General features: G+C 45.5%; 1 protein-coding gene across 5 annotated transcripts in view; it reads left to right on the top strand.

The window, feature by feature from the left end:
• FAM20B (FAM20B glycosaminoglycan xylosylkinase) overlaps positions 1-13,251 on the top strand; it is a 43,885-nt gene extending 30,634 nt beyond the window's left edge. For 4 of the 5 annotated variants that reach the window (XM_035010708.1, XM_035010707.1, XM_035010705.1 and 1 more), the window contains exons 5-8: positions 4,299-4,470; positions 4,823-5,014; positions 7,104-7,163; positions 9,477-9,708. In XM_035010708.1, coding sequence (XP_034866599.1) covers positions 4,299-4,470; positions 4,823-5,014; positions 7,104-7,163; positions 9,477-9,708 — 656 coding nt within the window. Of the gene's footprint in view, positions 1-4,298; positions 4,471-4,822; positions 5,015-7,103; positions 7,164-9,476 lie in introns of all 5 variants that reach the window. The other variant, XM_035010703.1, reaches the window with a different exon arrangement.
• Positions 13,252-13,598: the final 347 nt, after the last annotated feature.

The raw sequence follows: 13,598 nt of genomic DNA, 5'->3' as shown, positions 1-13,598 counted from the left end.
CCCAGTGGTAGGGGAGTGGTATCCATTTTACAAAGAAAGCTTAGAGAGGTAAAATCACATGCCCAAAGTCTCACGTCTAATGACTGTTGATGGTCCATATTTTAATCCCAGAAACATGACCCTACTTCCCACTCAACCAATACACCATACTCCATTCACTTATGAAGGGTCTTATCAAACTCAGGACTTTGGATTTTATTGTGTAGGCAGCAGGTTTCCTACGCCAAGCAGTGTTTTGCTTTGTTTTTTAATTGTTTTTTGAATCAGTAATACATTCACATAACTCAAAATTTTTTAAAAATATTAGAAAGATTGCAATAAGGGGCGCCTGGGTGGCTCAGTCGTTAAGCGTCTGCCTTCGGCTCAGGTTATGATCCCAGGTCCTGGGATCGAGCCCCGCATCGGGCTCCCTGCTCCGTGGGAAGCCTGCTTCTCCCTCTCACACTCCCTCTGCTGTGTTACCTCTCTCTCTTGCTGTCTCTCTCTCTGTCAAATAAATAAATAAAATCTAAAAAAAAGAGGGGCACCTGGGTGGTTCAGTTGGTTAAGCGACTGCCTTCAGCTCAGGTCATGATCCTGGAGTCCCGGGATCGAGTCCCACATCGGGCTCCCTGCTCAGCGGGGAGTCTGCTTCTCCCTCTGACCCTCTTCCCTCTCGTGCTCTCTATCTCTCATTCTCTCTCTCTCAAATAAATAAAATCTTAAAAAAAATAAAATTAAATAAATAAATAAATAAATAAAAAGAAAGATTGCAATGAGAAGTTTTCCTTTCATCCCTCTGTTCCTTCTCCTTCCTCCCAGTGGTCATCTCTATTGGTAATTTCTTTATGTCCTTTCTGTACAAAATAGGAATATATATTTTTATTTAACTGCCATTATATAAAACATGTCACACTGTACATACTTCCGCATCTTATTCTTTTATCTGATACATCTTTTACCTAACAGATCTTGGAAATCTATTATCACATAAAGAGCTTCTTCGTTCTTTTGTTGTTACCAGCTGCAAAGTAATGCGTCGTATGGATCTACCATAATTCATTTAACCAGACCTTTAGTACACATACATGTTCCAATCCTTTTTTTACAACCAGTGTTGCCCAGAATTAACACGAACAGACGTTACTTCACACATGATCAAATATATCCAGAAATGAAAGCACTGGGTCACAGGGCACGTGTATGTTGAACCAGGTTATGTACCTGGTAGTGACGCGTGAGAAGGTCTCTGTTCCGCCAGTGGCACCAAAGGCATGTTTCCCAACTTTGGCTTTTGTCTGTTTCATGTGTAGCAGCTTTATATTTAAGAGGCATTTGTATTTTCTTTTACCTGTCTTTGTGTATCCTTTGTTCACTTTCAGCTCTGCCCCTGATCTTCTCAGTGTATAGAAGTTCACACACAGGGAAAATAGTCCTTTGTGATATAAATATTTTTTCCCAGTTCTTTAATTTCTCTTGATTTTGCTTATGGTAATTTCTTTCTTTTTTTTTTTTTTTTTGCCTTATAGACATTTTTGTTTGTTTTTAATGTAATCGGTCCATCTTTTCTTAGAGATTTTCTGATTGTGAATCATAGCCTTGCTTACTCAAAGATTATGGAAGAATTCCACCTTTTTTATTTTAAGTACTTTTATAGTTTTATTTTTCACATTTAAGTTTTTGTCATAGTTTTAGAATTTATCCTAGTATGTGGAATGAAGTATGGTTCCAGCTGGTTGGGGTTTTTTTCCCACTGAAATAAATTTTTGTTTCTATGTATTTTCATTTCTGGATTTTCTGTTCTGCTCCTATCTGTTCATGAGTTGATCTGTTTTGATACCTGGTAAGATTAGTCCCCTCTCTTTGCTATTTAAGAGTTTGCTAGCAGTTCTTTCTTTTTCCTTATAACCTTAAAAATCATCCTTTCTAGGGGCCCTTGGTGGCTCAGTCAGTTAAGTGTCTGCCTTCGGCTCAGGTCCTGGGATCGAGCCCCATGTCAGGCTCCCTGCTCAGTGGAGAGTCGCTTCTTCCTCTCCCCACCCCTTGGCTCATACTCTCTCTCGCTTGCTCTCTCTCAAGTAAATAAATAAAATCTTAAAAAAAAAAAAAAAAATCCGGGGTGCCTGGGTGGCTCAGTCGTTAAGCATCTGCCCTCGGCTCAGGTCATGATCTCAGGGTCCTGGGATCAAGCCCCGCATCAGGCTCTCTGCTCAGCAGGGAGTCTGCTTCTCTGTCTCACTCTCCCTCTGTGCTCTGTCTCTCTCTTTCTCAAATAAATAAAATCTTTAAAAAAAAAATCCATTTTAACCTGTAAAAGATCTGTTGGTATTTTGATGGGATCAAGTTAAATTTATAAGTTTATATTTTTATAATTATAAACATTATATATGTGGTATATTGTTCCATCAGTTCAAATATTCTTTACTTAGAAACGTTTTTGAGGTAGAAGAATGATAGCATCAGTTTCGCGGGTGCGTGTGGAGTGTGCGCTGTACCAGGGGCTGGAAACACTAAGGCTTGAGGGCTGCTCGTCTCTTCAGGGACACACGTGCGTGAGAACCGAACAGTCATTAAAGGAGTACGTGAGGGGTTTACAGGCAGGAAATCAGCTCCTTTGATGGCTGTATTTAATAGGGATGGAGCACCGAGAAGGCATTACTTAACTTTTTTAGATCGTTTTGTTTCTTACACTTTTTATTTTGAGATAATTTGGAATTTATATAAAAGTTGCAGAGATGATTCAGAGTCCCCCAGATTCCTTAATTAGTAACACTCTCAGACCATTTGAGAATAACGTGCGACATGAATACTCCTTACACCAGCGTGTGAAGACCTCGGTACTTCCTGACCACCAGGACCCTCTCCTGCACAGCCGCATCCGGTCATCGACAGCAAGAGATGCACACCGATGCAGCAGCAGCATCTAACCCGCAGACCCTGTTCAGATTTTGCCACTTGTCCCTATAATGCCCTGTAGAAGTCCAGAACTCACTCTAGGATCACATGTTGTGTTCGTTGTCATGTCGTTTTAGCCTCTGTCCTTCTGGAACAGTTCCTCACTCTCCTTATTTTTTTGTGACCTTGACATTCGGTAAGAGTGCAGGTCAGTTACTTTAAAGAGTACCTCTTTATTTGAGTGTTTCTGACATTTCCTCATGATTTAAAAATGCTGGTGGGAATACCAAAGAAGTGCTCTTGTCCTTTTCTCGGTACATCCTGTCAGGAGGCCCACGATGGAGATTTGTCGCTGTGTCCCATTACTGGTGATATGAGCTTGTGTCCCTTGATTAAGATGGTAGGTCTCTGTAAGGTTTCTCCAGTGTCCAATTAATAAGTATTTTATTAACGGAGTGCTTTGGAGTATATCACTATGAACTCTCAGACTCTTAATTTACTCAGTTATGATTTGCTGTTACTTATTTTGATGCTCAAGCTGTCCCAGCTTTGACCAGCGGGAACTCCTACACACTGTCTCGTGGGTCCTTTGGAATGTCCCCATCGTTCTCTGAGTGCTTCCTTACCCTGGCATAGCAGTTGGACGCAGGCCCATCTTGTACTTTCTTTGCCCCAGCCCTAGAGTCACCTGTTTCTCCAAGGAGCCCTGGGCCCCTTTAATACAGTAGTAAAATGATATTTAGAAACTGATGTGTGAGTGCTAGGTGTTTACTGCCATTGCTGCCTGGTCTCCATTGTCTCTAGGCTCTCTTGAGGGACAGAGGGAGGAAAGCTGTACACACACACACACACGCAAGCATCTGTATCTTTTTCTATATCTCTCTTCCGACCGATCACTCCAGTCCAGTTCTAATTCAACACCACAAGATTTATTCTGGCTTTCTCCCTTTCTATGAGTTAACCTCCCTTCTCCCATCTGTGAAAAACTTGGTTCCCATTATCCTCAGTGTATTTATTTATCTGCTTGACACCCCACCCCCCAGTGCCCACACTCCTGGCCCAGAGCCTGTCCCTGGATGGGCACACTCTCTCTCTCCCAGGCGCTCTGGCCAAAGTGTCGGCTCTGACAGAAGAGGAGAGGGCATGACTTTCCTTTACTTAGACTTGACTCCTGGGAGAGGGACTGGGTAGCAGGGCCCTAAGGGCAAGGAGACTTTGATATACATCCTTTCCTGCCCTTTGACTTTTTTTTTCACTGTGTGCTTTTTTTTTTTATGACCTGTATAGAAACTAAATGTTTAAATATCATTCAGGATCATTGTTTTCACAGGATCTGTTCACTTAGCTGTTCCCTTCTACATCGTTAGGGAGAATTCAGTCTTCCTTTTTTCGTTAAGTGTATTTGGCTCCCTTCTCTCCCATAGGAAATAACACTTGTTTCTATGGGAAGTGTTATTACTGCCGAGAAACAGAGCCGGCTTGTGCTGATGGAGACACGATGGAGGGATCTGTCACACTTTGGCTTCCAGATGTGTGGCCTCTGCAGAAACACCGACACCCGTGGGGCAGGACTTACCGCGAGGGCAAACTGGCCAGGTGAGTGCTCCCGTGAGCCCCCATTTCGTTCTGTCCAAGGAGGTGGGGCTGAGGGCAAACCTGCCAGGCAGGGACGCCTCTTCTCTGTGTTTTCAACAGGGCCAGCTACAGGGGCACCTGGGTGGCTTCATTGGTTATGCATCCGACTCTGGGTTTCAGCTCAGGTCGTGATCTCAGGGTCGTGAGATAGAGCCCCACGTAGGGCTGCGCGCTGGGCACAGAGTCTGCTGGGGATTCTGTCTCTTCTTCTGCCCCTGCCCTGCGCTTGCATTCTCTCTCTCTCTCTCAGAACAAAACCGTGCCAGGTACAGGGCTGGCACCCAGTAACCCTGGTGGTGCTCTTTGCCTCCAGGTGGGAGTACGATGAGAGCTACTGCGATGCTGTGAAGAAAACATCCCCCTATGACTCAGGCCCCCGCCTCTTGGACATCATTGACACTGCCATCTTTGATTACCTGATCGGCAATGCTGACCGCCATCACTACGAGAGTTTTCAAGATGACGAAGGCGCCAGTATGCTCATCCTTCTCGATAATGCCAAAAGGTAGGACCACAGGACCATCCTTGTCAGTTAGGGCCTGGTCAGGGTCTTTGCTTTTGGCACCCATCTTCCCATCCTGCTCAGGGTTCGTACTCCTTCTGCCCTCAGGGTTCTGAGGACTTTAAAAAATGGAGAAGTAGGTTTTTTTCCAAGGAGGCCAAGACTCTATGATTCTCAACACAGACAGCTGGACGCCAAGGTCTTTGATGTATCGCTACCTATATCATTCTTCCTTGACTGTGATGCCTAGAATCTTGAGAGATACATATTGAATAGAACATGAAATTTAGGGGCGCCTGGGTGGCTCAGTCGTTAAGCGTCTGCCTTCAGCTCTCCTTGGAGAGAAAGGAGCCAAATACACTTAAGGAAAAAAGGAAGACTCTGAATTCTCCCTAACGATGTAGAAGGGAACAGCTAAGTGAATAGTTGTCCTGGGATCAAGCCCCGCATCGGGCTCCCTGCTCCGTGGGAAGCCTGCTTCTCCCTCTCCCACTCCCCCTGCTTGTGTTCCTTCTCTCGCTGTGTCTCTCTCTGTCAAATAAATAAATAAAATCTTAAAAAAAAACAAACCATGAAATTTAATTCCTGTTAAATCGATTCTATCCAAAGGTTCATGCAGTTTTAAAAAGTAATTTGTTTGATAGGATGTTTTGCTATATTTATGGCAGTCTAGACCCAGACTTTTTGTGATCATGAGAAGAGCAGTTCCTTTTGTTATATAAAAACAAGTTACTTTTGTCTTAAGACAATCTTATTTGTTTTGAATAAATGGATGGTCCTTAATTTTTTTAGGGGTGGTCTCTTTGAAGAGCATATTATGTTTTCAGTTTGCCCTGTGCCTTCTCTGTGGTGCCTGATTCAGTACCGTACTTTTAGTGACATTTAGTAAGTGTTTGCTAAATAGACTACTTCCTTGAGCCCAGAATTGTCCAGGCTCTAGGTCACTACCACTAAGATTGGTTGCTGAGAATAATCTGAGACAGGGGTCCTCAGCGAAGAACGGCCGAGCGGCACTTGCGGACGGCGCCCCCACATTACCCCGAGCAAGGGGCTGACACCTGCAGAAAGCGGGCGCCGGCACACACAGCAGAGCTGGTAGAGGCCGGTGCTATGTGCGTTCCTGAAAACCTTTACCGTGACTTACACAAATGATCTTTTTGTGTGTGTTTGTTTAATGAGTGTATGCACTGTGGAAATACACATGGAAATAGTTGTCTTTGCTGTTTACTATTGGAGGGCTGCACTGTGCTCAGGGCCCCCAGACCTTCCAGCTATCACGGTGAGCTTCCAGGAGAGGAGTAGAAAGTTGAGAGTTTTCCCAGAACTGGTTCTCCTCGTGTAACTCTGAATTACTGCTGAGGTCATTTTTACAGATGCTTTGAATTACTGTTTTCTCGGGCGCCTGGGTGGCTCAGATCGTTAAGCGTCTGCCGTCGGCTCAGGTCATGATCCCAGGGTCCTGGGATCGAGTTCCGCATCGGGCTCCCTGCTCCTTGGGAGCCTGCTTCTCCCTCTGCCTCTCTCTCTCTCTCATGAATAAATAAATAAAATCTTTAAAAAAAAGAATTACTGTTTTCTCAGCTTCCGTGAGCCGTTTGTCCAGTTTGAATCTGGCCATATACTTACTTGTAGGGATAGGATAATCCTGCTCTTTTCTCATGGGTGATTTCGAGGTAGAACAACTTGTTACAAGTGACGACCATCTGTGTGTTAGTGGGAACCATGTGGATAGCCTTTATTTCTCGCCTGCCCCCCCGCCCCCATAAAACCTCCAGGTCTCAGGGTCCTCCCTTTGGTCCGTGGGCTCCGCACTGTGTGGTGTGCTTATGCTTCAGCACCTTGCTGTAGCTGGCGGAAGACAGGAGGCTTGTCATGAGGGCGTTTGTTTTTGGTACCGCGTACAGACTGTTAGGAATCCTGTCTGATTGGTCACGCCCCGTTTCTTTTTAATTTAAGTGATTTGAGCCATGGGAGCATGAAATTATCTAGGCTCACATTTGGGTCGTCTTCGAGAATTTGCTCTCGCAAATTTGATGCTAAGAAGGCAACTGGTGCCACTGAGTAATTCACTAAGTTTTAATTTAATTTTCAGCTTTGGGAACCCGTCGCTGGATGAGAGAAGCATTCTTGCCCCCCTCTATCAGTGTTGCATGTAAGTTCCGCACAGCAAATACATGGGCCTGTGTCATCTTCCTTTCCAGGCTCACATAACAGTCCATCCATTTCCTGGGCCTTAAAACTTCTAAGACCTGAGCAAGTGCTTTTCATGCTTTTCCATCCCAGAACCCGTGGGGCTCAAAATTCATTTCAAATTTTGTATGAATAGGAATCTTCAGCCTATTCAATAATATGTATTCATGTTTGTTTTAATATCAGAATATGATCCTTTGATCATATGACCCTCGCCAGAACTCTAGTACAGTCTGCGTCCCTGGCTGCTGTACCGTGTCTACCTTGGGGTTTGAAGTCCTCTCACTCCCCACCACAGACCATCTGTGGTTTGCAGATCTCAATTTGAAATTGTATAAACCAGATGTAACTTTTTTGGAGGCATTTAGTCATGTGTTTTTTTAAAGTCTATATTAGAAAACAAAGAAATTAAAAGGTAAATCAAAATGAGATGAAGACCAGGCTCTAAGGAGCTCCTTTTCAGAGCATTATTGCTGGTTTAAGATTTAAAGGGGAATATTAAGAATCAGCTGGGTTGCACGTCGCTCAGCCACAAGGAAACAGGAATCCGGGAGCACCACGTCCTACCGGTTAACTGCCCGAGACACTCAGATCACATCCGACCGCCCCTCCTGGCAACCGGGCTCTTTCTCTTGTCTCTCTTTTTAATAGCAGCAGTACTGTATTCTGCGTTAAGTATTGACCCAAGCACCCCTTGTTTTCATTAATAGGCAATAGTACGGCCAGTCAAAAACCACGTCTTTGAAAGAAGATGTTTTTGTAGTAATAGTGTTGTCCGTCTGATCCAGTCAGCAGCTAGAAAAGACACAGTGGGTTAAATGGGAAAGTTGAGTATAAAGAAGCTCTGATACAAGCGTAACTATAAAAGGAAACTTTTTAGGGCTGAGGGAGAGTACCCTAGGAAGGACAAACTTGGAAGGGAACCCTGTCCCCAAGGCTAGGGTGTGGACTTCCATGAAGAACAGTCCGGTCCACGGGAGAGCGGAGAAGTTGGCCAGATTGCAGGCCCTGGGCGAGCAGGAAGCAGCCCTCCGGGGTACAGGTTCAGGCAATGACTTGCACCTGTGTTCAGGGCATCACGGAGGAAGGGACGGCTCAGGAGAAACTGCCTGGGCTGCAGGCAGGGCATGTGTGTGGGCCTGCAAAGGGAGTGGGGTGCCAGCATGGGCAGGTGGCCCTCGGGGCCCGGGTTTCCATGTCAAGAGGGCCTGCTCATCCTGGCACTGTGGCCGGGGCAGAGCACCGTTTGATGACCCCTCCCCCTGACTCCCGACCCGCTTGTGCAGCAGCCGGAAGTGTCTGCAGTATCCCTCCAGTGACATCGACGGAGAAAGCTTGACGGGAGAGATGCTTCAAGGAATTCTCCGCGTTACAGCAGGGCATACATATATGGAGAGCGAATGTGGGGCTGAGAGGCGGGCAAGGGATGCCTTAGTCACACCAGGGAAGCTCTGATGCTCTGGGCACCTGTCGTGGACTTGACAATAGCAAAATCACACCGCCTCTGTGCTTGTCGGCCCCTTCCGTGCTTTGTCCAAAGGTCGCTCTTCCTTTTTAAATAGATGCAGGACGGGCTGCCTCTTGCAGAATCAGACTTCTTTGTCTACCTCGTAATTCCCACATTACCCACAGGAAGTGGGTAGAATTATAACACTGATACTGTAATTGAATTATAATATTAATGGTAGGAATTTTTTACATTCAGAATCACAAAAAGAAGAAAATTAAAACTGTCCATTAACATGTAAGGGTAACTCCTGTTAACATCATAGAGACTTCGTTCTAATCATGTGTATATGTCTGTATATGTGTGTGTGTGTTTATACATACACATTTTCTTTCCCCACAGATTTGGAGTAAAACTTTCTCCCTTTAACTTTTTTCCCCCACCCAATATTACATCACGGGCATTTTTCAAGCCACTAAATTTTCAAAACTATTTTTAACGGCTGCATGGTATTCCCTTGAATGGATAAGTCATACATTTAACTGTTTCCCAGTAGCTGAACATTCAGATCTTTCACATTTTTCCATTACAAATTTAGTTACACATTGGAATGAACATGTGTAAATCTTTGCATGTACCTCTGGTTAATTACCTAGAAAAAAATATCAAAATGTGGTAATGTGACTTTTTCATCATGTAGAGGTCCTTCAGAAACAAATTTTTTTTTTTTAGTTGAAACATTTTACATAATTATTTCCCCAGCAGGCTTTAATCTCCTCTTGATAGTAAGAGGTTTCACATAATCTGCCTTAAAACTCTCTCTTCCAGCATTCGGGTGTCCACCTGGAACAGACTGAACTACCTAAAAAATGGTGTGCTGAAGTCTGCCTTAAAATCTGCCATGGCCCATGACCCCATCGCCCCCGTGCTGTCCGAGCCTCACCTGGACGCCGCGGACCAGCGGCTCCTGAGTGTCCTGGCCACCGTGAAGCAGTGCACTGACCAGTTCGGGGCGGACGCCGTGCTGGTAGAAGACAGGATGCCTCTCTCCCACTTGTAATCCGCACCGCAGGATAAGCGAGACTCCTTTTTTACAAAGCGAGAGAAACAGCACAATCACTTCCGAACGGTCTGGGGTGGATGGGAAACGGCCAGCAGCAAGCTCTGGTGACAGGGGCAGGGTGGCCTTGGATGCCTTTGGCGATTTCTCTAGGAGAAATGAAAGCAAAGACTACAGGTGTCCGAGCCCAGGAGTGTTGCTGCTGAACCACCTGGCGTCCCTGGCCTCGGCCCCTCCAGCAACGGGCCTCCTGGCTACTCTGGCCTCCCTCGCACGCCACGGGACAGACAGAGGTGTGACGTTTGGCTAGCCTAATGCTGGGATTGGTTCCGGAGTGTGTAGTTTGAGTTAATCCCTAGAATCCTTTCTCCACCCCTGTGGAGTTTCTGAAAACACTTGGCCATCTCTGGAGTCCTTTTTTCACCGGGACTAGTCCAACTGGGAATTTGACAGCCTCCTGAGGAGGGGCAGCCAGGAAAACCTGGCCTTCTCTTGAGCCAGAATAGCATGCTCTGTGGGAGGGGATACGTGTTTGGGATAGAATTAGTGGGAAAGACAAACGCAGGGAAGATGCTTGGGCTTTTAAGCGATTGGCTGGTAGTGCTTTTCGTGATCTCTTAGAGGAGGGAGGAAGAGACGGGACCGGAAGCGGGGGGGGGGGGGGAGGGGGACGGTATTTGAGTTCTGCGGGTGTGGAAAAGCAAACATGACTGGAACCTCAGATCTGCGTGCTCACAGCTGTGTCCCAGTTAGCCCCCAAACTGTCCAAGCAGGATTCGCTCATGGAGACTTTTCTTTCTCCTTTTTGCCCAAAGCAGGCAAATCCTTTCTGAATTAACAAAGCAAACTGAGCTAATAACCCCTTGAATGAGAGTTAAGTTGCCTGCGCTCTCTGCCATCCTGATTTCTCATCTGAAATGAATTTCCACCTCAGCCTTTAAGGCATTTGGTCACTGAAGCTGCTCTTCCCAAGAGATTGGCGGTCCTGTCTGTCCCTTTCTCGTGGGAAAAGCCAGCTCCCTGGCTCGGCCGACCGCGCGTGTTCTGCTGGCGGCTGGGCCTGTCTTGTGATGTGGGCCATGCCGACGACTGGGAACAGCGTTGAAGCTCTCAGAGCCTCAAAATGAAGGAGGTTACCAGGAAGAGCCTTAAGATTTTGATTTGTGTCAAGCCCTCATTTCCTTGTTTAATTTCGTCGGGCGTTCGGAGGCGGTGGTGGAGCACCAGTGTCCCTGTCCCGGGCGACAGAATCCCAGGCTCAGCTCGGTCTGTGTTCCAGCGGAGCGTCTCGGACCTGTGAGCCGTCGCAGCCTGCCTGGCGGCCAGGCCAGCCTTGCACTTCTGTCGAGCAGGGGCTGCTATTTAAACAGTGTGGGGGAGCAAACTACTATCTAGCAAACAGCCTAGAGTCTGTGTCCTCATTTTCTCGCGTTGAAAGACAGCTAAGTAACCTGTAACTAAACAGCACAAGGTCAGGACGCTTTTGTACTTTGTATGTACATTTTGAGACATCCACAAGAATGGGTTGAGTTGTAAAAGAAGGTATTGAACCTAACTAAGAAGCCAGGTATTAGCACTAAACACTGAAACGGTGTTAACAAAAGGAGGCCTTAGATTCCAATTTTAAGGCCATTTCCTGTGTGCGTCAAGTAAAATTCCCAGTCGAGCTGGAGAATACCGTGGATGGTGCTCTCGCAGAGCGTCGGGGAGCTGGCTGGAGGGAGACGGTGGGCAGGAGGCAGCGCGCTCGCCTGGGTGAATGTTGTTCAACTAAATGATGGACCAATGTTCTTGAGACACGGGGCGCCTGTAGTCTGCCGTAGCGGAATGAGTAAGAATTGTTACCCAACTGGGAGCTTCATTCATAATGTGGAAGGCAGAAGATATTGCTAAGGAAGCAAGCAGGAGGGAATGTTGCATCGTTTTTTCAAAACACTGCAGAAAATGCATAATTTCATTCTCTTTCCTACTGTTTTAAAATTCTTGATCTTAAGAGGTGTTCAGATCTATTGAGGTTGAAGTCTTAAGCTAATAGGGTGGTGTCACAGGACTCTTGGAACATAGCTTTATGTTCTCATCAGGATTGGATTAAGTTAAGTTTAGGCAAATCTTAGAGAAAACCAACCAAAAGCTTATAGCCATGAAATGCACAAAAACCAAATTCTGTTTGAAAAACAGAGGCTGTTATCTTTTTTTTTTTTTTTTTTTTTTAGTTTTGTCACCGTGTCCTCTTTGTGGTTTCTTTAGCACTAATAGACAAGTCACTAGAAGGGTTCCTGGGCAGCCCTAGGTTGGGTGTGCCTAGCCAACATCTAAAGGTAGAGGTGGATACATTTTATATTTTCCAGCTAGGAAAATCAGAACTGACTGCCATTTCCTTACCTCCTCCACTCCTTAAATACGTTTATTCCAGAGTTTGAGTGGGGAAATATGGGTATAGAAGTTTTATTCTAAATTGTTCTTTTAATATAAGGCTATATTGTGGGTTTGGGTGTAAATAATTTTCTGTGCAAAACAAATTAATAGGATCTGTGATTTGCTCAGAGTGTTGTTCGATAATATATTAATAAGGCATTTCTCCCTGTTGCACTCAGGACTAATATATCAAATGAAATTTAAGGAGGAATTGGAAGAATTCAGGTACATCCATTGCATATTATTTGGGGAAAGATGAATCCTGTACATGACAATTTTTCAGTGTCACCTGAACAAGTTCTTCCAAGGAAATTCGTGTTTTCTTTTCCATAAAAAAAAAAAAAAAAAGAAAGAAAGAAAGGCTTTTGGCTTTTCCTTCTCATCCACCATATTCCTTCAGCGTCCATTCTCAGTGGCCCCTGTATCATCTCATTTGACTGTAAATGACCACACCTCAGTGGCGATAAAACCGCATCTGTCAGTGAGCTGTCCTATAGGCGTGATCTTGTGAGCTTGAGCTTCAGGAAACATGAGTAAAGGCATATGTATGTATATAGTCGTATCTGTATTGTAGCAAGAAAAAAATGTATTTATTTTGACACAGGAAAACACTGACTTATGTTGCTGAAGAACTTGAAACTAGTGAAAGGGTCACTCCTCAGTCTCTGCGAGTGGCCCCGACGTGACATAAAAGACCATTCAGCCGGCACCTGCTGGGCAGCTCTGGTGAGCCGGCGGTGGCTAGGCACCCACGGGAGCCAGACACACCTGACTTCGTGCAGCCTGTCGTCCAGGGGAAGGCCAGTTTCTCTCCCTTCGATGCCTCCAGTCTGGGTTGAAAAGGCAGGGGATGGGGATGCCACTGCCACAGGTTTTTAAAGGAACTAAGGTGTTACTCGCAAATACAAAGCCTAAGGGGGGGAGCTGGGAATAACTTACTGGGAAGCTAATTTATTTGCTTAAAAGGGAGGTGTAGGAACCACTACCCTCTGTTCTGATCTGCCAAGGATTTCGTCTCAGCCCTGCCACGTGGCGGGGAATTGGGCTTGGTAAGACACCATACAGGACAGATACGCACCGAAATTTCTAATGTGTTCTATGGGTTTCAATTCTGAAAAAAAAAAAAAAGAAAATGAATAAAGATTTTAGTAAGTATCGATGTATCGTCTTTTACTCCTTTTTTCCCCTTTGAAGCTATTTTCAGTGTTCTCTATTCCAACTTCCTGTCTGTTTTGTTAGGGGACAGAAAAAGATGACCCCTTCTGCTCCCACTTCAACCTTCACAGGGACTGTTCCATATTATTTGCTCCTGGACGAAACCAGTGCTGCTTGTCCCTGGAGCACGCTCGAGTGGCATGCAGATGGGTTTGCTTGCTAAGGAATCATGGCGGCCTGTAGTTTTCAAAACAGCCTCTAGATGTCCCCATCGTCCACGAGATCGCGCTCCTAGACTCCGAACCAACTGCCTTCAAGCC

The sequence above is a fragment of the Mirounga leonina genome, unplaced genomic scaffold, assembly GCF_011800145.1.
Source record: "Mirounga leonina isolate KUSES-001 unplaced genomic scaffold, KU_Mleo_1.0 Mir_154, whole genome shotgun sequence".
Classification (NCBI taxonomy): Eukaryota; Metazoa; Chordata; class Mammalia; order Carnivora; family Phocidae; genus Mirounga; species Mirounga leonina.
The sequence above is the reverse complement of the archived record's forward strand: the minus strand, read 5'-3'. Positions and strand labels throughout refer to the sequence as shown.